This window comes from Oreochromis niloticus, linkage group LG14, assembly GCF_001858045.2.
Source record: "Oreochromis niloticus isolate F11D_XX linkage group LG14, O_niloticus_UMD_NMBU, whole genome shotgun sequence".
In the NCBI taxonomy this organism is placed as follows: Eukaryota; Metazoa; Chordata; class Actinopteri; order Cichliformes; family Cichlidae; genus Oreochromis; species Oreochromis niloticus.
The window spans coordinates 20,755,628-20,780,739 of NC_031979.2; the positions used below are offsets into that span (position 1 = coordinate 20,755,628).

The 25,112-nt window shown below is 38.3% G+C and overlaps 1 protein-coding gene and 1 long non-coding RNA gene across 7 annotated transcripts; one reads left to right on the forward strand and one right to left on the reverse strand.

Moving 5' to 3' along the window:
* Positions 1 to 8,375: 8,375 nt before the first annotated feature.
* Positions 8,376 to 9,830, forward strand: LOC112842111 (uncharacterized). Its single transcript, XR_003213755.1, has 2 exons — positions 8,376 to 8,456; positions 9,541 to 9,830. It is a non-coding gene; the product is annotated as an uncharacterized LOC112842111 (long non-coding RNA).
* A 3,628-nt stretch (positions 9,831 to 13,458) lies between these two features.
* On the reverse strand, positions 13,459 to 24,595 carry pde9ac (phosphodiesterase 9ac). 6 transcript variants are annotated; one of them, XM_025898552.1, is made up of 20 exons: positions 24,372 to 24,595; positions 23,960 to 24,110; positions 22,750 to 22,820; positions 21,428 to 21,505; positions 21,149 to 21,192; positions 20,958 to 21,012; positions 19,724 to 19,794; positions 19,099 to 19,186; positions 18,920 to 19,001; positions 18,738 to 18,812; positions 18,568 to 18,654; positions 18,304 to 18,408; positions 18,052 to 18,134; positions 17,605 to 17,761; positions 17,338 to 17,451; positions 16,943 to 17,047; positions 16,695 to 16,823; positions 16,268 to 16,363; positions 14,857 to 14,919; positions 13,462 to 14,125 (listed from the first exon to the last, which is right to left on the reverse strand). In XM_025898552.1, exons 1-19 carry the CDS (start codon positions 24,482 to 24,484, stop codon positions 14,869 to 14,871), a joined length of 1,755 nt encoding a protein of 584 aa, XP_025754337.1. In that variant the 5' UTR covers positions 24,485 to 24,595; the 3' UTR covers positions 13,462 to 14,125; positions 14,857 to 14,868. The 6 variants fall into 6 exon arrangements, with proteins under 6 accessions (XP_025754338.1, XP_025754336.1, XP_025754339.1 ...); XM_025898553.1 differs by having other exon boundaries at positions 13,459 to 14,919; positions 23,960 to 24,089; XM_025898551.1 differs by having other exon boundaries at positions 13,459 to 14,919.
* Between the last annotated feature and the right edge of the window lie 517 nt (positions 24,596 to 25,112).

Sequence of the window (25,112 nt, forward strand, 5' to 3'; positions counted from 1 at the left end):
TAAGCTAAGAGAAGGCAACGGGATGTAGGGATTGCCCGACTACACTGTCAGCAAACATGTAAAGCTTCCTCCACCCTTCTTACTTAATAATTAGGACGAAAAGTAATTCTGGGGTTTTGTTTAAAAATCATGTGCTTGCACGTCATATTTACACACACATACGCACACGCAGTTGTCCAAAGTACAATAAAGCTTTGAGGTTAAAGCTGGAGCAGAGGCAAGCAAACACGACTGTGTACAGAGAGTGTTTATGATTAACCAGCAATTTCGTTGCCCCGTGATAATTCACTGTCACAACGAGCAGTTTACGGTTAATTACACGAGCACTGTTCCTGTCATGCAACGACTGAGAGGAGAGCTACTTTTGTTTGGTTAATTTACTGTAAAGGGAAGAGATAAACGAAAGTGAAAAGCACTTGAAAAAATGTGATTGGACTTGTATGTGTGCATTACACTTACGCATCTTAAAACAATGTTTAACTCACATGTCTTTATGTTCATTCGTGCAAGTCTACGTGCACACCTTGTAATGTGCATGTAGGAAAAAGCATGTTTTTTCTTTCCAGCAACAGAGCCGCGGAGTTTCACGTAATCCTGATATCTCGCCTCAATAAGTGAAAAACAGATCACAAATAAATCAAAATATGTACAATAAGGAATAATAAGGAATAAGGAAACCTCTGATTTAGTAAGCCGCGCTGAGCCGTAAAATTTAGAATCATAAAGAACCACCAACACTGGCTCTTCCGCCTTTCCACTCTTTGATGAACTCCAATTGTTATTTGTAAGGTATTCAGCTTTGACCCAAGGTGCTAATGCTGCACTCCAGTTGTGCGTGTGTGCATTTATGTGTTTGCACGTGCATGGACTTGCACAAAGTTGGTTTGAAATGGTGGCATTTGATGAGGGATTTGTGCCACCCAGACTGCACCTTTAACCAAAACAGCAATTTTTGCCACTGAACTGAGCATAACAAGAGGGCCGATCCTTCTGCAACTGATTAGATTTGTCATTTTAATAAATGTACTGGCTTAGAATAGAAGTTTATTACTCATGTGGATCACTTGCCTTTTATAGTAAAGGTTAAAAAACACTCCTGATGGACACTTTTTTTTTAATAATTGTTGGTTGATTGCCATGCAGGTTTGCAGTTATGCCCCTAATAGCATAATATTTATGGCTTGCTCAACCAAAGGATTCAGAGGTAATCAGCCTCCCAGACCAACAAGCTGGTGATGTTTCCCCTCTGTAGTGCAGCAGAATGAGGACAGCCGGTGGGGGAGAGCCAAGCTCTGTGGTTGATCTCTACTTGATCTCTCCCCGAGACAGATGCCAGAAGTGTTTGTGCGTATGCATGTGTGTTTGTGTTCATGAGAGTGTGTTGTATTTGCACAAGGATTGCAGGAGCTGAAGCTGCTTCCCAGTCCTCTGATGATATTTTCATATTTTTGCTTCCCTTCTTCTCTCTTTTCCCTCTCCCTCGCTCACTGCTTTGTGTGTTGGAGGAGCAACCAGTCGCTCGGCGAGCTCCCTGCTGTAGGCTGGCTGAAGATATCTCCTTACACATGTGGGGCTCTGGGGCCACAGTAACCCTTTTTGGAGCACAGGCTTGCATGGAGGAACAGAAAGAAGTGAAGAGAAGAGCTGGATAATGGTGGGGAGACATGTAACTAAAGGCAAGCAGAGCGGAGCTTTATATATAACACATTTTATACACAAGGGAAATTTAATGAGCTGTATGTAAAAAAGAAAAGAAAAAAGGGAAAAGAAGAAGAGAAATTATGCTAATAATAGTGATGGTAGCTGGCAACATATTCATAAATAGCTGTATTCAGTTACAAAGAATCTGCAGCACATGTTATGGTCTCAGGGTTTGGTTATGCTTTTTGGATTCTTCTTATTTTGAGTTCTTGAGCTCATTTTTAGTTGAATGACTTTCAGTTTATGTGACATTGTTTAGTTTTTGGTTGATGTTTGGATAAATTTTCCCTGGTGTTTCCCTAGGCTATCCCAATTTCTCTGGCTACGCATGTCCTCCATTCCTCACATTGAACCTCTCAGTTCCTTAAAATGCATCTGGAGGACAGAAGAGAGAGGAGGCTTGCCAGAGGAGCTATAATTGAGGATGCGCAGGTGTATTCTTTAGAGGTTTTTAAAATTCATTGTATAAAAAGGATCGGCACAAAGCTTAGATCAATCGATTAATCTTAAAAAGTGATAATAATGCTACATAGAGCTGTAAATATATTTCCTACTGTCATTGATTGAATCGACAACATATAGGGATATAGGAAATGATATATACGGTTTCAAAATCTCACATTGTTTTGTAATGACTTTGTTATATACATTACAGTCACAGAAAAATAATTTATGATGCAGTTGACTCAAAGCGAGGAAGCCTGGTCTCCTCATTTTGAATTGCTTTCTTGTTTTGTCCACTCATAACTTAGAAACCAGAGGTGCTGAGGACAGGATGTGTAATTTGGGAAATGAGAAACGGGGTGTGTTTGTATTCCCTCTGCCTCGTTTATGTGTTTGTGCATCTATGTGTGTCTTTATTTTGGTAATTACTTTTATTTGCTTTTTTTTTTTTTTACCTTCCCCTGATTGTTACCACCTGCTTTTAATTGTTTCCTCCTGTGTGCTGCCCTCACCTGTGTCCTGTTCTCCTGTCTGTGTGCTGTGTACGTACAGTCCTGTTTGCCAGTCTGTCCGCTGTGGTCCTTGAATGCATCTCCGCTTCCTTTGTGTTTCTGGTTTCAATTTACTCTCCTTGTTTGGATTTTTGTTTCTAGCTTGGAAAAAAAGTTTATCTTTTGTTTTTGAGCCTTTGTGACACTAAGTCTGCTTTTCTTCCCAGTCATACGCTCAAGTATTGTAGGAGAAATCTGTGGTGCTTGTGTTTTACTTTTCCATTTCATAATGATAATTACTTCTGCTTCACTACTATACTATTTCGGACGTTTTACTGCATCATATTAGATGCATGTGTGCATTTCTTGATGCTGGTAGAACTATATGTGTTCCTACATCAGACACATGCTGATGTTTGAAGGATAATGGGGGAATGTTGAAACAGTGAAATAGTAAAACAGCACAAGAATGATCATATACCCTGTATATAAAGAAATGAGATCATAAAGAGGTCAGAGGGTGCTTTGACGCAGACGCAAAAACCTACAGTTTGTATGAAAATAAACAAAATTAGAGTCCATTTATTCTGAGATTAAACTGACTGAGATTAACACAGAGATCATAAGAGGAGCTGGAGGGCCATAAGATTATAAAGGCACCTGACCTGCTATTTTAGTGAGTGTGGGAAACACACATGAAAGTCCCACACAAATTGTTTTATATGCACAAATCAGTCTGCAATAGGCAAGTACTATCAATAATTATAAATGTAGTTATAAGGATTTTTAACAATGATTTAAATAACAATGAAGACAGTGTTGAATGGGTGTAATAATTATACGTGGTCATATAATAAATTCCAACAGCTCCACAATGTTTGTGCCATTTTCACTTTCAACAAACAATATTTAAATCTTTGTCCCTGTTATGTTTACATGTCTTCCAAAAAATGTGTTATAAAACCTAAAAACCAAATCCACTCTCACTGCTGTCTGAAACATTAGTTAAGGATTAATCTTCCATTTATTAATGTCAGCCTTCTTGGCCGAAGCATGAAGCATAAACAGTATGTAAGGGTTCAGCGACGTGCTACTAAAAACACTTCACACTTGGTGAAGAAGAGAGAGTTTGCTAGTAAGTTAATTTGCACAGACATTAGTTGATTTCATTATGTGATTACATTTAATGTTACATAATCTTGAGTACACAAATGTTTGGATGGTGTTTAATTCTGCTGCATTATTTAGCATTACACACTCACACTGGTATCCAGATGTTCCCGTGTCATCATCAGCAGGGGCCCATAACCCATGCCTTACTGAGAAGGATATTACACCCTTGCATGTGGTTCCTCATCCCCACACAATCACTCATTGTATATTCAGAAAGAATTCCATGGAAATTCCCATAAAGTTAATGACAGAGGGGGTGGCGGGTGAGGTAGGAGAGCGATACAGCAGGGGTGAGGGGGAGAAGGGTCTTTTGAATTGTAAAAATAAATAAACATGTTTGGGCTTATAGCTCGGAGCATTAAACCTCACAGTGAGAATCTTTCCTGGCAGAGTCCCAGCAGGAGATGAAAGACAATCCCACTTTAAACACAGGCGTAGGAACGTATCATTTATCGTTCCCCATTGTGGCAGGTTAAAGCTGTTATGATCTAACAGCAAAGGTGGAGCTACCGCTCTTTGTGTTTCCAGAAAATTCAAATACAAATACTTTGAGCCTCTACTGTATGCACTCCTAGTTAACCGGGGAGGAAATGTGTTTCATTCTAACATCTGTGTACACATCTGGCGAACGATTACAAACAGAAAAGCAACCAACTTTATATGGAATTAACCTTACGGCAAGCAGTTTCCCAACAGTGGGTTTGCCAAACCATGGATCCAAACCTTGTTCAGATTTGTTTCTCCTTCTGTAATCATCATATAGTAATAAAGGGTTGACATAAGCAGATGTTGTCTCTCGCCTTTCTGACAGACACCAGATGCCAGAAAGGTGCTTGTGATGGCTGCGTGCAACCACACAATTGAGATACTTAGGTAATATTCATTTGATCTTTTTGTCTTATGTTTACGTTATGCTCTAAAGCTTCTGTGATCATAAGTTAACTAATTTGATATTTTGAGTTTACCTGTAATGCATGACAGCACTAAGCTATAGCCCAAATGGTGGCATAGACTTTGCTTTGCATTGTTTGTTATTTTATATAGGTATGTTATATTAATTATATTTCTGCTCTTTCTGAGTTACCTGACCTCCGCTCCAGTCCTTCCTGGTTTGGCTGAAAGAGGAGGCTGAGGGTGGAGCTGGTTTAAATGCAGAAGCCAATAAAGTGGATTGGACCATCTATTGTGATCATGTAGGGGGAATGGGGTTCTTCTTGAATGATGGTTAGCTGTTATCTCTTTAGTTTTCACCTTTGGTGTATATAATGGTTTGTTCATTTGCTATATAACTAGAGCTGTTTCTCATTTGGGCAGGTCAGTTTGTTGAGTTATGTTTTTGTTAAGTGACTTTTGAGTAGCGTTCTGTTAAGTTAACCTCTTTTATGGGCCCACTTGGTTCTTAAAAAGTTCATTTTTGTTATTTAGAATTTTTGTAATCATCTTGTCCTTTTTGGGGTATAATAAAACCCATTTTTTTGAAGATTATATTTGTGCCTGTGTGTTCCTGGCTGCTCAGATCATGACAGTGCTGAAAGTTAACTTTAAGGAAACTTATAGGCAAAGTTGTAAAATTTAGAGCTGTGTATATTGTTGGTGGGGAACTTCACGGTGGATGATATTTGGTCAAAGCCCACATCAACTCACATGAGTCAGAGAACATCTGTTCAGGATACAACACAGATCTCTTCGATATTTAAATCATGAAACTTTTGGCCTTCAGTGTGGAAGCAAAAATTCACAATGGGGTGTATTTAATAAGCTTGCAGAGGCATGAATCAGTAAACCCAGTTTCCTGAGCAATTAAACATAATTTTAGGCAAATGTTGCCACACTGGGTAAAAGTGGGGTTCAAACAGAATGGTTTGCAGTCTATATAGCAAAAAATTTAACTGTTTCAACATGAACATAATATCACCTTAGATCTTTTGATGCACCTTCTATGAGCCAAATAATATGAACAACGATGTTAGCGGGATGGGTGTAGAGTGGATTATCCACTTATCAGAAATCTTTATTTTAATTCCTTCTTCTAGAGGTGGGAAGATCAATTCAGATATCAGTTGGTGCCAATGCTGGTATTGGTATCGGAATATTCCACTGAATAATATGTTTTATTTATTTATAACTCATTATTATGAAAAGTACAAATCACATTGATTAAGCTGTCATTAAAATGTGTTCAGAATTTGCAAGTTGATGATGATTCATTGCCTAAATCACAACACATTGATCTTCATTACATGAGCTGCGTTTGTAAGCTCGGTATGTGCTCTTTGGTATCAGTATTGATACCATATTGAAAATCAGTTGAAAACCATATTGACTGCACACCACTACCTTCTTCTTCATTTGGCTGTATCTGAACTGCTAAATGTGTTTTGGAATTGTATCAACAGATACTACCAGCAAAGCACTGAAGAAACTCAGGACTGTCTGTAATATTTGACTCTGATGCCTGATACTCTAAAAATTGAAGCAATGCATCATCCATTTTGCTGGGTGGATCTCTTATAGAAAGTAAAATTGGCATGTAAATCTACTCTGAATGAGCCCACTCAGTAAAATCCAACTTGCTAATCGTGACATGCAACGCAATTATCACGCCATACGCACATCAAACACAAGCATCAATCACTGTCACTTAGTGGCATAGATTCTCCAGCATGCAGTAACTTTATATTTTCATCAACAGTCAGAGGGTTAAACCTCTCTTTACTGAAGCTCCTGTCAGTGTTTCCAAGGTTATTAAAAGTTTTGAAAGAAAGGATAGTTAAGCCAGCATTGCTAATCAGGGAAATGAACTGAGCTACATCGTGGGCTGCAAGTCACACTGAGTATTATGTGAATGAGAGCATAAAGGCTGCGTGAGAAACATGAAACAAATGTGGGTTTAGAACTAACATAAACTGACTGAAAGCTGAAATCAACAGAAACTTGAGCATTTGATCAGTGAGGCAGTCCTGTGTTGTGGTGCCTTTCAGCATCTTTGGTTCCAGCTTTACTGTTTTGGTGCAGTCTCAGTATATCAATAATACTGCTTTTGAAAGATACCAGCTTCAAAAAGACTCGAGTCTTTAGGCGTTGTCATTAAAACAAAGTTGGTACACAGTCCAAAAGCTGCACACACTTCTCACATGTATTGCAAAAAACAGGAGATAGATGGGTCCTCACTACTGGAAATACTAGTACATGAGAGGGTGGACACATGGTGGACATACTGAGTTGTGTGAATTTCCTGCTCTGTCCTCATGTGGGTACATGAAAGTGCATTTAATGTCCAATCACAACATGCAGCTCTGAAGTTAAATTCTCGAAAAGTTCAAAATCAGGCTAAATGGAGTATCCATACTCAATAATATTGTTTATTATAGATTCATAATAGATACTGTCCTGTATCTGTCCCCATGTAACCAAGAAAATTAAGCAGTTGAGGGCAAACGCAAAGCAAACTTTTGCGAAGTTTTGTGAAGTGTGGAATACGGCATTGTTTTCTACGATACAGGCCTATCAAGAACCAGGCTATATTTTGGAACAACATCTTTACACAAGTAGAAAATCATCTTTTTAATAGTGATTAGAATTAAACCAAGCCCTAACCCACTTCCATAGCCACAGGCTATTACCCAGGCTGAGATTACTGATGCAGGAGTTTAAGATACTTCCGGCTGGTGGCCTTTTATTGTCACCGTGCTCCATATGTTCATCTCTCATTAAGCCTGCTTTCTGCTGCAACAGGCCTGCTATTCATACAGATAAGAGGCCAGTGTAATTGCTGCGTGGCCCCGCAGTCACGGCACAGCCGCTGATGTTCTGCCAGCACACAATCAAGATGCCTGCTCCAGATTATCGCGCTGTAAACAAACTGGTACCCCCACCAGTTCTCTCCCTTAGAGAACTGTCAGACTCTTTCATTTGCTGGGATTAGCGTTTCCAAATGTCAGCTGACAGACTGGTCTTACTACTTACTGACAAACTGTTTGTGGGACATAAACAAAAATACAAAATCCTGTCCAATCAGTTCTACTTCAGCTGATAAATGGATTTTTTTTTTCAATTATTCAACAACAATGAATATGATTACATTATCACACCAGTTTATTTTGCTTGGCGCTTTTGAATTCACGCCTCTCATTTGTGTTTGTCTGGGGCTGTAACTGCTGGGAGAAACTATTAATTTAAGTGCTCCTCCCAAGAAGAACAACCAGGCAGTAAAATGTCTATTTTTTGAGGACTGTAAATTGTAAATGTGAGAATACATGAAAGCTGTTTTTTATGACTCCAATGTCTTTTATTTTTTTTGCGTCCAGCTTTTAATTAAAGTAAAGAAACAAAAGTCTGGAAATTCAAAACAACTGCTCCTCTGTCAGTAATGCATATGAAATGCTGACTGCAATATTTCTTTGTATTCTCTGTATTTATTTTGTAGATGCTCTGCACATATGACCTTTGCAACTATGCAAAGGTCCAAAGTCTGTATAAAGTTCACATTCTTACATAACACTGACCCAAAAAAAGAAAAAACACAGACAAGCAATCCATGCAATCTCTGACAACATGTATCAAGACAGAAGAACTCTGTGCGAAACAGTGAGGTTTTGCCTGCATGTGGGAGCCCAGAAAGCCGAGACTGCAAACCAAACGATGCTGGTATGAAGGAAATGGATACTTGAGTTGAGATAGCCTCTATGTGCACAGCTCTTTGGAAATCAGATCTTCCAATATTTACTCAAGCTAAAGCTGCCTTTGATAGTTAAAGTCTGGAGTGACCTAAAAGAGATAAATTGCATGGAGTGGCGTTGACAAGTGAAATTATGATGAATGACCCAGCGACACATGAGAAAGCAGCTCCAATGGAGAGCAGCTGGTTAAAAGTATGTTTTCTGACCTCACGTACTATAATCACATCTTTTTACACATTCTATATAATTTGTAATTTTTATTTTACCAGCCAATAAAAAACGAGTAACATGCCAATAATGTCTGCTTTTGTTGCTAAAGTCACAAGTTCGAAATCATTTTGGTAATGCAGCAGCTGCAAATTAATAATAATAACAACTCTTTGTTTTTTCAGTTTCTGAAGACAACACTTCATGGAAAAGTTACATTTAAGACTTGTTTTATCAGGATGTAGTGCAGGTGTCTCAGAGGCCTGTGGCTGAATGTGTGAGGTCGTAGCTTGTAAAAGAAGCTAACCTGTGAGGTTTTGGATCAAGTTATTCCTTTAACTCCCCCGGGCCAAGAGCCTGCATGCCAGAAGATCTAATCAGAGCGCTGGATGGCTCGAGAGAAAATAGCAGAGGAGTTTTTCAATAATGAAAAAAAAAAAAAGTTTCTCCCATACTGGTGATGCCAGCTTCTCCACCCAGGAGTGGGAATAAAGTTGTGTGAATCATAAAGTAGTAAAATGTTGTTGTATAGTTCTACATGTGTAGATTTCATCCCTTTAAAGAGCCACCATGATCTGTAAATTATAACACACATGTCAAAGCAGTCATTTTCATCTTGCATTACAAAAAAGGAAAACATTGGTAGATGTTTATTTAGGTTTTTATGCAATTGATTACATCGTGCTGTATTTAAACACACCTAAGTCATCAGACAAGAACAGGAGAGAAAACTAAATAAAAAAAACAGATTTGCAGATTTCCCTCCAACCATGGCTGGTTTTTTTTGTTTTTTGTTTGCCCAGATTTACACTGACTGACACAGCTCTTTGTTTACTCTCCCACAGAGTGTTCAGTGTCTAACACAAAAATGCAGGACCAGAATTTAAGGCTGACTTTCACGCCTGACCTTTGACTGCATAGCATTATTGGAAGGGATGTAACTGTCTTCAGTAAATCTAGCTTGTCTCCTCCAGTCCAGTGGTCAAGCAAGGAGCTTGGCGTTCTTGTGAATGTGGGAGTCAGAGGAATGGGACTGCCATGATGTTTTAACTGTCTGGATGTGTGTGCTCAAAAAACAAGTCTGAGCTGCCTTGTTGTCCGGTCACACACTGACCTTCTTCACATTATTTTCAAATTGCCCGACAACCTGGAACTGCACAGTGAAGAATGGATAAATGGGGCAGTAAGGAAAGAAAAAAAGCCAGGTGGCATTAAAAAAAAATAATTCCATGCAAACCAGTTTTGTATTAGTGTTTTCCATGAAACTGTGTGGTGGATCATTGGCTTCCTGCTTCAAGGCTTCACTCCCAAACACACATCCACACAGAAATGCCCTTACCTTAACCCCTGGATGAGTGCAAGCTGGGAGGAATTTTCCACGGAGTATTGACTTGGGAAAGTAGTGAGTAAGAAAAGGATGACACAAAACTGAGGATGACACACTGCATCTGTAAATCTGTCTCCTTTATGAGTATCTCACAGAACAAACATGCAACTTAAAGAGCTCTTTTGGAGCCTCTTGAAGCCCTTATAGTAATGAACAAGGCAAAGTTTTCTGATCAGTCTGCATCCATTTCTATTTCCATTATTAACAAGTCAAAGCAGGCTAATCACACAGTAAAAATACCCCGAGGGCGCAATAACCCTGCTACCACAACAAACGTGATTTCACTCTGCTCTGTGCTGCCTCACAAAATAAATCTTTTATCAATTCTAATCAACATTCCTTCATACTTTTTTCTAACATGGTCTTTGATCTGATATGTGGTGATAAAACTAGCCCAGAAACCTTAAACTGGATCAAATTACCTTTTGGTTTCTCCTGAACTTTCCCTTTACTAAGAGATCAGGATTTGTGAGACCACCAGAGCAGCTGTGATCCATGATTTGGAGATCAAGCTGCGGGAAATGCTAACTTTTCAGCTCATAACCTTATCTCAGATACGGTTGCACTGATTTACAAAAACAAGCACAATGCAAAACTGAATTCAGTCTGTGGTGCATAACAGCTGGAAATAATTTACCAGTGCTTTCAGGAACATCAGAAGGAAAGACAGCTATAGATAATGAAAATTAAAGCCACTGTATGTAGTATTTCAAGATTTGGCACCATTGGCACCCCCAGGTGGAGGAACCAACATTGACTCAAATGGATTAAATCACAAACTGACTGGATGAGTCACTCCTTGATGTGAAGAAACTGGTAGAAAACAGAAATTATGCTAATTTCACTGAAAACTGGTACAAATTGTCTACCAAGGAAAGAAAGACAGTGAAAGTGAAAGGGAAGGTTTGCAAGATGTTAGTGAGACTTGCTATGACATATGGTTTGGAGACAGTTGAGCTGACAAAAAGATTGGAGGCTGTCCAGGAAGTGGCAAAACTAGACGTTAAAATTTTTGTTCTGAGTGACCAGGAGGGGCAGAATTAGAAATGAATATATGAGCTCGGGTTGAGGAGTTTGGAACCAAATTTAGAGAAGGAAGGCTGAGATGGAAGAAGATGAAGAATCTTCAAAATATCCAAAAAAGAAAAATCTTACAAAGACTGAAGATAAAATCTGAAGATGAAGAAGAAGATTCTGTGGAAGAAGATCTAAAACAGAAGAAATTCCTGAAGATGAGGAAGAAGACCAAAGAAGAATCCAAAAAAGACGCAACAAGGAACAAGAATCGCAAAGAAAAAGAAAAAGAATCTGGAAAAGGAGAAATCAAGAAGCAGAATCAGAAGAAGCAGCTGAAAAAGAAGAATCTGAGGAAAAGATGAGGACCTGAAGAAAAATCTGAAGAAGAAGAAAAGAAGAATCAATATTGCAGGAAAGGCTGGACTAAAGGAAACAATATTGTGCAAGCGCAGTGAAAGATTAGTTAAACATTTGCTCATTTGATTTCGTTCGAGGTGTTTTAGAAATAGACACAGTATTTACTTTCACATCAACAAAAAGGCCCATTCAAGTACTGTGAGACTTAAACACGATGTAACGCCCAGCCTCCAGGCACAGAAAATGTATAAAGGCTTTTAGATATCAGTTACATTAATTAGCACTGAAGTCATGGAAACATCTAATAGTGTACTGAATGACAAGCTCAGTAGATTTGGTTCAGGTTCAACTATGTCGTCAGTCACTTATGGGAAAAATATAGATTTTAGCAAAACTTTTGCATTCAGTTGTTATAAGAAAGGAAGAGACTGAGAAACTAACAATAATAATAGAAAAAGTATTGCACACTGTCTGAACGTGTCAGACAGGCACTCCTTTTATTTATTGCTCGCTGTGGTTCAATCAGAGGCAATGCAGGAGAGTGCAGTGCACAATCCTTTCATGATAAGACAGCCTGAGTCAATACACTCTGTCACGCTACATGGAGAATGTAGAGGGGCAATTACACTCATTCAAATGAGACACATCCCCAAATCATTTACCTGCTTTCTCTCATGCCAGCAGTAACACATCTGTTCTACTGTTTGAGATCATCAGCTCCTTTGGACTGCACGCAAAAGATTAGATTAATCCAAAAAGCACTCGCCAATTAGTTGTCAATAAATTGCTGAATGGACATTAATTAAGTTCAGGTATACACTGGTAGCCTGACATTTCTTATAAACAGCACAAACAAACCTAAAAAAACCATGCGGTATAAATAATTTCTTTGGTGAGTGATGCTGCGAGTTTCTCTGTTTTATTTATGTGATTTCATCAAAGCTATGTAGGTGGTATTCAGTATGTGTCAAATAAAACCTGCAGGTGAGGCATAAAATCGAGTGACTGGCAACATAGTACCCTAAAAAAAGTTTTTAAAAAAAAGAGCAGGTAGAGCAAAACCACCACGATTTGATATGGCTCGAAGGAAAACTGTGGAGAGAGAGGGCGTGAATTGGGCTGAGGTAATTGGCACCTTTGGGTCGTACACAACTCCAAAATTAGTCATATTTCAACACACATCGACTGTATTTTAGTCCCCGAGTCTAAAATGTGGCAATAAAATATCACTCAATCTGGATGATGGGCAGAGAGGACAAGTTGAACATCTGCACAGAGCTTCATGAAACAACAGGAATAATTCAGGGATAGGTGTCGCAGAAGCCTTTGATTTATAACTATGTATAACTTCTTTAATGTGAGAATATTTAAAAACTAAGCGGGCTTAGAAGTTAGGAAAAATGTTATCATGTCATGTTATTTATTAGCTGACTTTGTGAGAAAGTTTGGATTTGCATTCTTGACCATAGTTACTGAAATATGAACTTAATTCAGTATGTTACTGTCCTTGTGCATGAAGTGTATTTAATTTGCAGTAATGTTGCAAATAAATAAATAAATAAAATTCCATCTTCATTTATCTGCCCTTTCAAGTCATAAAAACCGTATTATAGCAGATATTTTCACATATTGCATACCAAAATCCAACTCATGGATTTCTGTGGAACCAGCTTCCCGTTTGGATTTGAGAAGCAGACACCCGAAACACCACGTTAACTACTTTCAAGATTAGTCTTAAAATGTCTCTTTTGATAAAGCATATAGTTAGAGCTGGATCAGGTGACCCTGAATCCTCTCTTAGTTACAGTTAGGTTGCTGGAGGTTTCCCATGATGCACTGTTTCTTTTTCACTCACTTTGTGTTTATACATTTACTCTGTAATTAATCATTAGTTATTATCAATCTCTTGCTCTCTTCCACAGTGTGTCTTATCCTGTCTTCCTTCCCACACTGATCACAGCAGATGGCCGCCCCTCCCTGATCCTCATTCTTCCTGGATCAGGTTTCTTCCTGTTAAAAGGGAGTTTGAGTTTTTCCTTCCCACTATCATCAAATATTTGCTGTTAGGAGGTCATCTGATTGTTGGGATTTTCTCTGTATTATTGAAGGACTTTTAACTTACAATGCAAAAGCGCATTGCTGTTGTTGTTGTGATTTGGTGCTATATATGTAAACAATTAGGGAAAAACACTGGACACTCCATGCCCCTATATGAATTTATTTCATTAAAATTGTTAGGAAAACACAGAAAATCTCACTTTGGTGCTTTTTTTTTCCTACTCCAGAATTTAGGGGAAAAAAACCCCATTTTTATTCTGGTGAAAAAAATTATTGGTAAAATACTTCAAAATGAATCTTAAAATAATGCTTTAAGCTTGCCTTTGGAGAAATTGTTCAAAATGATCAGACTATGAAAATGACTAGGGCCAGCAACATAAAGTCCATAAATATACAAAAACATCAGCAGGTCCCGCTCTTTAACCTCCAGTGCAGAAGTCAAAGTTCAAGATATGCCACCTTGATGCCTATTTTAGTCCAGAGTGTAACGAAGCAGTGTCCCTTTTTTCTTTGCCATCTGCCATCTTCGGAACGTAGTGCTGGATGTCTTCACTGGAGCCTCACTCACACTTTTTTAAGTCTGTCCTGAATGTGATCATAAAAGATGATCCCTGGAATGAAATAATGGCTGTAATTAGGTAGAGAGAGGCAGCTGGACCTAAAGCGCCAAAACGGAAACTAAAAACTAGATTTTAACAAGAACTCGTTAGAAACTCATTCTGGATGCAATCACCCACCACAGAAAAAGTCAGTCGGATAGAAGTTGTCTTAGAGCTTTGAGTGAGAAATTGACTTCCTTTTGTGGAAAGTCAAAACTTACTCAGAGTCTTTGTTCTTTTTCTGTGAAAAACCTCAATGTGAGATGAAGAAAAAGAAGTTTAAAGTTTTAGCTCATGAGCAGAAACTGTTGTTTGTTGTCACTGTAGACGAGCAACAATTTCAACAGTTTGTTTTCATCATCTGAGCCATGGAAAAAATATATTTATATGCAAGCCTTAAATTTAAATGGACCATTTTATGAATTTTGCAATTTTTTCCTTCCTGCTCAGTTTTCTTTATAATTTGTAATCTGTTCTAATATTGTTCAGTCAAGAGCTTCACACTTTTTCCATACATAATTAAATATAAATTAATTTAAGTGTACATTGACATCAAGTGCGTGCTGAATCCAAAGTGATGAAAATCTTGCACATTTCTAAAGGTCACCTTTTACAGATAGAGTTCAGTTTAGAGACAAGTTGTGGAGAGAGGCAGAGACAGAGAGCACTCATGAAACTAACACTGAACTAAAGCACAATCAAGGACTCGGTTGTTTTACTCACACACATACCACTGTACTCACTCACTGCAGAGCTTATTTCTTCCTCCCGCCTAATGACATATTTTCAGTTTTTTTCTTCTGTGCCTCATTGAACAAAAGACACACCTTTATGTTAGCATTTAGTTCTTTAGTGTGTGTATGAATGTAGGCTTACTGCAGGCATTTGTGTGTGTGTGTGTGTGTGCATGTGTGTGTGTAATTGAGGCAACACCCGTGTGAAACACATTGCATAACTGATAACTGGCAGTGATCGGTAGTTCCCATGGAAAGCTTAAATGGCACTGTGGACGTCAACGTGAATTTGTTTACCAGTTTTCATTTTTCTTCCTGCGAGAGGAATATCTCATATTTTGATATTCCTACCAATTTACCCAGCTCTAATTTGTTATGGCAACATTAGTTAATTTTAATTGCTTGACAAGTACATGCTGAACTGGTATTATTCCCAGTCTTGCACGCTGCATCACGCTGCATTCACAATATGAAGTTTTGCTTATAAAAAAGATGATAACAATACAATTCTAACATTATGATCGAAACCGCAAGAATAAAGCATTATTTAGGAAGACTCAGCAACTTCTCTGTTGATTTCCTCAACAGTCTACGTGTAGATACTGATGCAAAGGCTAAATACTGTTGCAGTATGTACAAAAATGATTTGATTTGACTTGCCTGTAAGGGCTGAAGTGAAGAAATACACTCACTGGCTACTTTGGTGGGTACACCTGTTCAACTGCTCATTAACACAAATATCTAATCTGCCAATCAGAGGGCTGTAACACAATGCATTTAGGCATGTAGATGCGGTGAAAATGACATTCTGAAGTTTAAACCAAGCATCACAATAAGTAACAAAGGTGATTTATGTGAATTTGAATGTGTCACTGTTGTTGGTGTCAGAACAGCCTGAGTATTTGAGAAGTGTGTCATGAATATGCACATGAAAAAAGAAATGTCATACGATGTCATAAGAATTGTTTCCAGTACCTTGTTGAATGTAAGGCAGTTTTGTAGGCAAAAGGAGGCTCAACCTGGTAATACCAGAGTATACCTAATAAAGTGGCCACTGAGAGTAGGATGGCATTGTTTTGTATGGTTTCAGAAATAAACCATATAAGGTAAAGCTAAAGTATAAGGTGAGCTTTCAGGTAGGCAGGTGTAACCAGCTAACAGAGGCAAGCTAGCTGTTTCTGGCTGCTAGTGTTTCTGTATGCTAGCTGTAATAAATGTACTGAAAAGAACGAAATTTAGCTACCTATCTAAATTTAAACTAGAAAGAAAATTAGATCACTTTCCCAAAGCACAACTTTCATTGTCCCCAGTGTTATAAACTGTTGATTTCATTCACTATCGTGATAAACACACAAAATAGCCACATTAGCTAGCTGCTACGTTAATGTCAGGTCAGAGAAAGAGCTAGAATAGGTTTTACCTCTGTCATAGCATCATCAATCTGCTTCAGTTCCTCATAGTGGTCACGAGAGTCTCTCAAAGGCTGAACCATTAATTCTTCAATCTGAGGGAAAAGCTAGTAGAAAATATCACAGTATAAATTTAACATAATCTGTTTACAGTACTATGCCAAAGAGCCAGCTGTTATTTCTTTATAATTTGCTTCCTAGGTGCCAGATTTTCTAGTGAATTTTGTAAGTGATCTTGAGCAATAGAAACTGGACAAGTGGAGGACAAAAGAAGAGACAGGCCTAACAAACTACAGTAGCTGAACAGTATCTGAATGCCAAGACCTAAGAGATATGTCTGGTCCCTCAGTTGATCGATCTACTGTTCACTGAAACCTCATCATACTTTTGTACAGTACTTTTGCACATCTGCACATAGCTGGAAAGACAGAGTTATACCTTCATGACAGTCTCAAACATTGGGATAAGGACAAACTTGATGAATCCAATTTGAGCTGTGGGTTTGGTAACTTTATCCCTGTCCATGAAGGGAGCGACGGGGAGACCCTCAGATTTCTCCCTGTCACTCTGGAAAACAAATTAGTGAAAGTATTGTTATTAAGTTCAGTGTATTCAGTCTTTAGTTTAATTTGGCATTATTAGATCACAGATTTACTGATGAACATCAGTGCTTTGGTTGGCGTCACCTGCATAAAGTACTCCTCAAGTAGACAGTCCACCCATGGCTCAGCAACCTCAGTTGGCCTCACCTCGTTGGAAATATCACAGCACTTGATCAGAACCATCTTCAGCTGAAAAAACAAACATACACTTGTAGAAACACATGCACAACACACACAAACTGTGAATAAAGATGCCTCTTCGTGACCACAGTAAAAAGCAAACTTTTGTTTTACAGCATTCACTGTATTTCTGTAACCAATTTCCCAGTTACACTAATACAATCCGTTTCACTTCTGCAAATTACAGCACAATCGATGAGTCTGTTTGTTCTGAGGTCACATCTGTTAAGCACAGTAAAAGAAACAGCCTATGTCAGGTAGAGTTGCAACATGACCTCCATGATGCACAGGCTACGTACACATGTCACATGCTCTTCATTGGTGAAGTCAAAGTTGTCCACTTTTTGCTTAAAAGACTCTAGTATCTCTCCGTGTCTGGCCATATCGGTGGCCAGAATGAGGGCGATAATTGCCTGGAAGCATAAGAGCAAAGTCAAAGTAAACTTGACATCTGCTTATACATGAAACATGAAAATATGTGACAAGTTTGTAGGAATTGAAATGAAATGGCATGCTTGTCATAAATATATATTTGTACTAGTAATAGTTTTGAATGCACGTCTAACCTTTCGGATCTGTTTGAAAGCTTCGGGATCTACATTTGCAAAGATATTGCACTCGGGAAGAGAGAGGATCTGGAAAGCCACGGCACAGTGATGGTTCTCCAGCGGAGAGATGTCGTTGTAGCGCACTGCCAGCTCTGTGCGAGCATTGATTTGGTACCTGATAGATGGAAGACATTGTTGAATGGATGGACTCAAGATGGATGGATAGGATATTCTCATGAAGTTTCTCTGATAAGAGATATTCTCGCCTGCCTGAAATCCACAGCCCAAAACAAATATGATAAAAATGAATTGCCATGTTTACATACCCGAGTTCTCTCCATGCAGAACTAGTTTCACAGTTCATCAACAAGTGTTTTGCAGATGATGTCAAAATATACCGGGGGTCAACAGGTATGTGCAGCTCTATCAGTCAACACCCCCTACAGAGAGAATAGCGAATCTTACGTGTTGTTGTAGCCCGGGTGGTCCAGGTCGTGACACACTGCAGCTGTCATTAAAATGCCCATATCTGTGAGCGTCAGCTTCTCCTGGTCAGCAGTGTAAATGAAAGGGTTTGTTACGAAATGTAAATGATCATTATCATAAAAAGGATCTTTATTTTGCAAAAATGGCATAAATGCTGGAAAAGTCAGTCAAATTATACACTTGAAATGCATGAGCGCATATACACATCCACACCCCCAAACTACACTATACCTGCAGATTGCAGAGATGAATCATGCCATACATCATCTGACTAACACAGAAGCAGTGACGAAAGTTGTGGAAAGGGTTGTTACGGTAGTTCTCCTGAACTGCCAGCTGAAAGGCAGAAAATTATTCATTCATTGTGCTCACAGCAGAGTCTTGAAATAAAAGCATTTTATATGTTGTGCCCTTTAAAGATTCTTTTTTCAATCTGTGTTTGAACTCTCTGCGTTATTCAGTATAACCCAGTATACCCCTGTTGTCCTTTATTACCAGCCAGCGTTTCAGGGTGATGGGGTTCATATTGAATTCCTTCACCAGTCCCAAGTCATGGTACATGTACTCCAAACAGCTCAGCATCTACAGCAATAAAAAAGAGAAAAGAAGTCAAACATCAATCATTTGGATGACACAGTGGAAATGGTTGAAGGAAACTGACAAACCTCGTTGTGTTCCCAGTGCCATACATCAAATGTTGGCTTCTTCAGCGCCTCAATAGTCTCCTGAGACAGCGTGTACTGCAACGGCCAAGCAAGTAAAGCCATCAGATCATCAAAGACCCATTATATCTTAAGAAGGGTGCTTTGTCTAACAGCGAAGAAAACATTTATCATAGGTAAGACACCTTTGGGTAACTGGGGACATCTCGTCTTGGAGTGACTTTCTTCCCATCATCTGAGAAGTTGTACTTACATGGACAGTTTACCCTAAGATAAGAAGGAAAACAATTTGAGACGTATTGCCTTTTACTAACTTTTGATATTACTTTTGAAACTGTAGGCTTTATATCAGACTTGTCTTCACCTGCCACCACCTCTTGAAGTCATTTCGTCTCGAAGCTTCTTCAGTTCATTTTTACACTTCTCAATCTCCACTACTTTCAAGCCCTCCACTAGAACAAGAAGAGTAATATTTTCTTAAGGAATGTGTTTCCTCTGGAATATTGCAGGTTATAATCAATCCAAATGATGTTTCCTTTCAGATCCTCTCAGCTGTATCTTCCTTTAATACACAAAATCTTTGCTTGATTGTCTACTTGTTTCTTTGACTGTCAAGTACCTACATGCTCAGGAGTTGAGCAACCAACCTTGGCACATGAGTACATCTTAGGCTCCTTAAGGTTCTTATCTATGTCGGATATTATGATTTCATCAGGTTGCCTAGCAACCACCTAGGAACATGCTAAAATTATCTGTTAAAGCACAAACACCTATTGAAAGCATTATATGACATTTATTTCAGAACAATAATAATTACATCATAAAAACTTGAATCATACATGATATAATGTCTTCATGTTGACTAGCAATTTTACCTTTAAGTACTTACAACACCTTATAAAAGCATTTTATCGTTTTAATTTCATAGCCAACATACAGCAATACTATAACATGAACGTATTACTAGTTGTATTAAATAGACCACTCACACTCTACCCTCTTTTCCAACATGGCTATCCTGTTGGTGACCTCAGTCTTTAACTCATTGATGCGAAAGGCTCTGTGAGGAAAAGGCAAATGACAATATGAGAATTTTATGGAGAATTTCAAGTGGTGCAATCGAACAAAAAAATAAAGAAAACCAGCCAACATCAGCTGACGACACAGCCTATATATGTATCCTGTCGGCAAATCGGTATATAGAGCACATTGTTTAAGCTGCTTTAGTGTGCCTACAGTTTGCATATCTACGATCTGCTTTGCAACCAGCTTCCACCCTAGTTCTTCCTCTTCATGCAATTTCTGACTATCAGTGTGATATCTGCTGTCACTGATGCCTGCTTTGTTATGCACCATGGATCTTGCTGCTGATTTGTGTGCATAATTACTGGAACTGACAATATTGTTATGACTGTATTGGTCCTGACTAAACTGTATTTTTCTTTTTACTAACTGACTGAACTTGCCTCTAAGGCCTGAACATTTGTCAGTGAAATACTGCAGTATCAGATATGTGTGTTAGGTACACATATGGGCAGTAATCTGATTAGTTTTTTCAAGTAATGAGTAAAGTAAGGGATTACTATTGCAAAAAAGTAATTAGATTACTGTTACTTTCCCGTAAGCACACTGCGTTACTAAACCGTGATTGTTTGTGAGTGTCTCATGACAATGATGTACAAGCGTGCGACGTCTGTGGCTGCAACAGACGTCTGTAGATCAGCAATGGATAATATGGAGTGTGGGAGAGAGTACGACCATGCCGCGTTTAAAGCTTGGAAGTACTGACATTACTTTGAGTTTGACTCCGTAAACTTCAAATCTGAGCAAGCTCCTAGCACGCTGCCACGGGAATATGAAATTCACAGAGAAACCCCCGGATCCCCCCACTGACATGACCCCTGTGGGACTGGCAAACCTCCATCAGCCCCACTACTGCTAAACAGGTGAAAATAGATGTAAGAGCAACAGGACTTTGTGCTGCTGAATCATTTATTTTATTTATTTTTTGCTGTGTTTTACTTGCATCTATTTGAAAGAGTGAGTGTAAACACAAAAAAATAAAAATAAACACAATAAAATAAGTAATCTGTAAAGTAACAGGATTACTTTCTTGGAGAAGTAATCAGTAATCAGTAATTAGTAATTACTAATTACTTTTTTCAAGTGACTTGATCAACACTGGTTAGGTATGTGTGAAACTGTATAAGATAAAGACATTACCTGCTGAACTGCTCAGCGACTTGGGACAGCACGTTCTGAAACATGTCCTCCTTCTCTGCAGACATCAGCATAGTCTCAATAAGCGATTATGTTGTCAGATTTGGGTATTGATTACTTTCTGTTATAGTGATTACTTTGAAAAACATGTGATGTTTCAGTGTACATTACACTGAGCTGTTGTAACACTTTACCTCCGAGCTGAGCAGTAGACAGTGGAACAACTTTGTACAAAAAGCTGTGAGGAAATCAGATGTACAATTATTATTATTTTTTTTCCCTTAAAGTTTTAAGACCTTTTTCAGTTTTACAAACACTGCTTCATGCAAATTTGAGAAGCAACTATTATCTGGTTATTATTGAAAGCTTCTTTGCAGCTAGTTAATAGATGTGATGATGATAATGATTGTGATTACTCTGCTACTTTCCCAAAAGTAATTATATCCCAATGTCTAACAATGCTTTAACAATACTTTGGAGAGTTGGTAGGCATGGTTGGATCGATGGAGACCAAGGCACCCTCTGGATTCACCATCATAACGGCAGTGTTCCTGTCGCAAGATGAGGAAAAGAAAGGGAGAGTTAAAACATCTGCCCTTAACTTTTTACAATTCACATACTTAATTGTTTATTATCCTCCTGTTATAAAACAAGGAAACACAATTTTAAAATTTGCCAAAACCTTGTTTAAACCTCAAGATTATGCAATCTATAAGGCAAGTAACAAGCCTATTCCATGTTTTTATACCGGAATTTGATTCAACACTCTAGACTGATTTTTTCTGCTTTGTTGTAAACATTACATTTGAAAATTCATGGACAACAATCAAAGTTTGCATTATGAATATAATTTAGATTAAAGAGTCTGGCATATATTGATGGCTTAAGCATTACAGAAATATAAAAATGAATTTGATAATGGTCACTTCTTACATTGGGTGAAGCTCTAATAAGTTTGTTAAGCCCTGTATATGTATAAAATCTTTTAAAAATTAATCTTTATTTATTTAGTTTTTGTGTGTCAGTTGTGGAAATAAGTTTAACCTTGAACCTTTTGTAAGACACATATACTAATTGTATTAATATTTGTATTATTTGCTGTTAAAAAGCATAATTGTGACATATTTTGACAGTCATGTTCCTGGTCTTCGACCCAGTTTTTACATTTATTGTGGTCTTGTGATTTATTCTTTTGGATTTAAGAGATTTTAATATTCTAGTTCTTCATTAGTCTTGAGTTTTGTTTTCTCTGGTGCATCTGAGTTTGTTATTTCTAGTTCATGGTTCTTGTTTTGTTACGTTAAGTTCCCTTTCAGGTCCAGTCTGTTGCTGGTCTCGTCTCCGTCTCGTCATCAGCGTCTCCTGCTGTAGTCTGTTTAGTCTCCGTGTTTTATTATCCTTTGTCCAGTGTCTGTCTGGTCTCTCTGTCTCCTAACTGGTTTCCTTATCCTTTCATGGTAACTTTTCAGTGGGCCAGTCCCTGTGTCAAGTTCACATATCTCAGTCTAGGTCTCAGTGTGTGTTATTTCCTGTTTTATTTTGATAGTCTCCTGCCTCCTTTGTAGTGTGTTCAGTTTTGCGTCCCTGGTCTCATTAGTCTATGATTAGTGTCAGCTGTGTTCCCGCCTGTGGCCTTCCCTCGTTATCCTCTGTGTGTATATTCTGTCTGAGTCTCCCTGTGTGTGTTTTCCCTGTGTTGAATTAAATGAAGCTTTAGGTGTGTTCTGAGAAAGCTCAGCAATAAAGCTGTTTTTGAATTTAACCTCTGTAACTTTAGTAAAACTAAACAACAAACCTGGGAATGTTAGATGATGAACACAGAAGTTCCTTGATGTCACATGGGCTGCAATGGCAGCTGAACACCACCTGTGATGTAAACACAGCTCCTGCTTTGGTTTCTTTTTTCAGATACACATCTTATTCTCATATTCAGATATTGATCAAATAAATTAGTTGTCAGTTATAGTCATGTAAAATGAGTCTTCTCAAAAGCAAACATTAAAAAAAAAGTGCTGCCATTTTTGTATCAGGTACACATTCACACAAACAGTTGAAGCTTGAGGCTTTAGAGTGTCTGTGTCATCACCTGGGGACATAAGGTAAGAGTCAGTTATTTTTAATAGTTAAATAAGGCCAAGTCAAAAACACCAGGGAACAATTAAGAAATTAATTAGTTGATTAAAAAGGTGGCTAAAGTTTATGGTTTTATTGATCTCAAATTGCATAAATAAATTTGCTCAGTTCATGAAACTTAAGCGTAAAATGCAAGCACCAAGTTTACAAAATCTGTTTAGAGACGTGGTTAAAAGTGTGCGCATCTCTCCATGTAATCTCAAGTGAGCAGATGTAGCAGACAAACAATCAGCCTCAGGCTGTGCGTTTGGGGCTTTTGAATAGACATGTCATCGCCAGTTCTCGCTGCTTGAAGAACTCTACATCACCAGATCAGCAAATCTCAGTGTGTTCAGTACTGAAAGCATTTGTCATGGCAGCTGCTGTTGTTATGATTAAAAAATCTGAAGAAAATCTGTGCTTTTTTTTCTTTTCTACATCGCCATCCATTATTAACTCAATTCCTGCTTATTGAAATGTTAATGTAATTAAATACATAGATGTAAATCCATATTGTGTTCTGTGTACAACATCAAACATTAATGAAGGTTTGTGAGTGATTCACAAACAGGTGTTTGGGTCTGTCATTAACACCTGTGAGGCAAACTGATGAGCACCACTCTCTAATTTTAGCTCCTCCTCAGCTGAAGTGTATCCACTGGGAATTTGTCTGTATGAAAGCTTAGGAGGTGAATTATAAATGGAATCATTTAACTGCAATAGTTATCGACGGCTGTTTTTACAATGAAACCTATTGTGAAGTTCTAATTATTATCCTAAAATAGATAGAATAATAAAAAACTGAGTCACTGAAAAGGGGTAAAGGTTTGAGTTCAACCAATGGAAAATGTATCTGTAATATTGATAATGTAAATATTTAAAATTAGACCCACCTTCTGCACCTTTCCATCCACATCCAGGTAAATAGTTTTGGGGGCATAGGAGGAAGAGCTGGAACCCATGTTGGCCTCCCTCTCCTCTCTTACACACCCACAGATATTCTGCGTTGGAGTCCTGACAAACCTGGGAACCACCAGGGTATTTCTGCAGAGCTTATAAAATCATGATAGTTATAACACAAGGAGACCAAAAAAAGCAAGTTTTACAGCAAAAAAACAAAAAAACTGGTCACAACAGAACAGTACTGATGCAAAATATCACCATGAAAAACATAAAATCGTGTATAAAACATAAAAATGAACACACAGTCAAATAGTTTCTTAAATTATCTTCCAATAAAACAGAAACATTTAACATTAAAACAGTGAAAATAACTAAAAGCATCATCACAGCTGTTGAACTCACAGCGTCAGTGAAGCTTCCCGTGCGGAGGCTGGAAGTAATGTCCCAGGTGCTGAGGATGCAGCTGACTCACATGCAGGTGCACGCGCACATGCTCGGACACAATCGATGCACATGCAAAAAGGAAAGCTACGAGGAGGAGAGAGAGGCTGGGAGCGACGATGCTGGTGAGGAAGGGTACATGTGAGGGAGCTGGAGGGGTATGGAGTAATAACTGGTACTTGTATTGGTTGCCATGGAGCTTAAGTGGCGTGGAGCTTTTAGGGGCTTTTACCTGAACCTCTTATCTACAACGTCCGATCCCCTGAATATTATAGGAAAACACAAACACAAAAGCATCATCAGATACTGGAGATAATTTATTTATGCTACTCCTGTCTGAAAAATTACATTACAGTTGTTGTGTTGTAGAAAACAACGGTTGTTATTGGGCCAGGAGGCACACAGGGCTCAAACAAAACTCTGATTAGGGACTCAGGGTTACGCGGAAAATCCTAGAAAATTATATCTTATCAAGGGGACTAAATGTCCAACAAAGGAGGGGTGTATTTTTAAATGACCTTGTTCTTTGAGTCAGCCAGTGAGCTTGTTTTTGCTGTATTAGTGTATATGTATAAGCGTGTGTGTTCCTCCTCTCAGTCCGCTCATCTTCTTTATTTTTAATGGCAGGTCCTGCAGATGGTTTGGTTAGATGAGTTCAGAAGGGCACTTGGGAAGATTTCAAGGCACATTTATTTTTCTTAG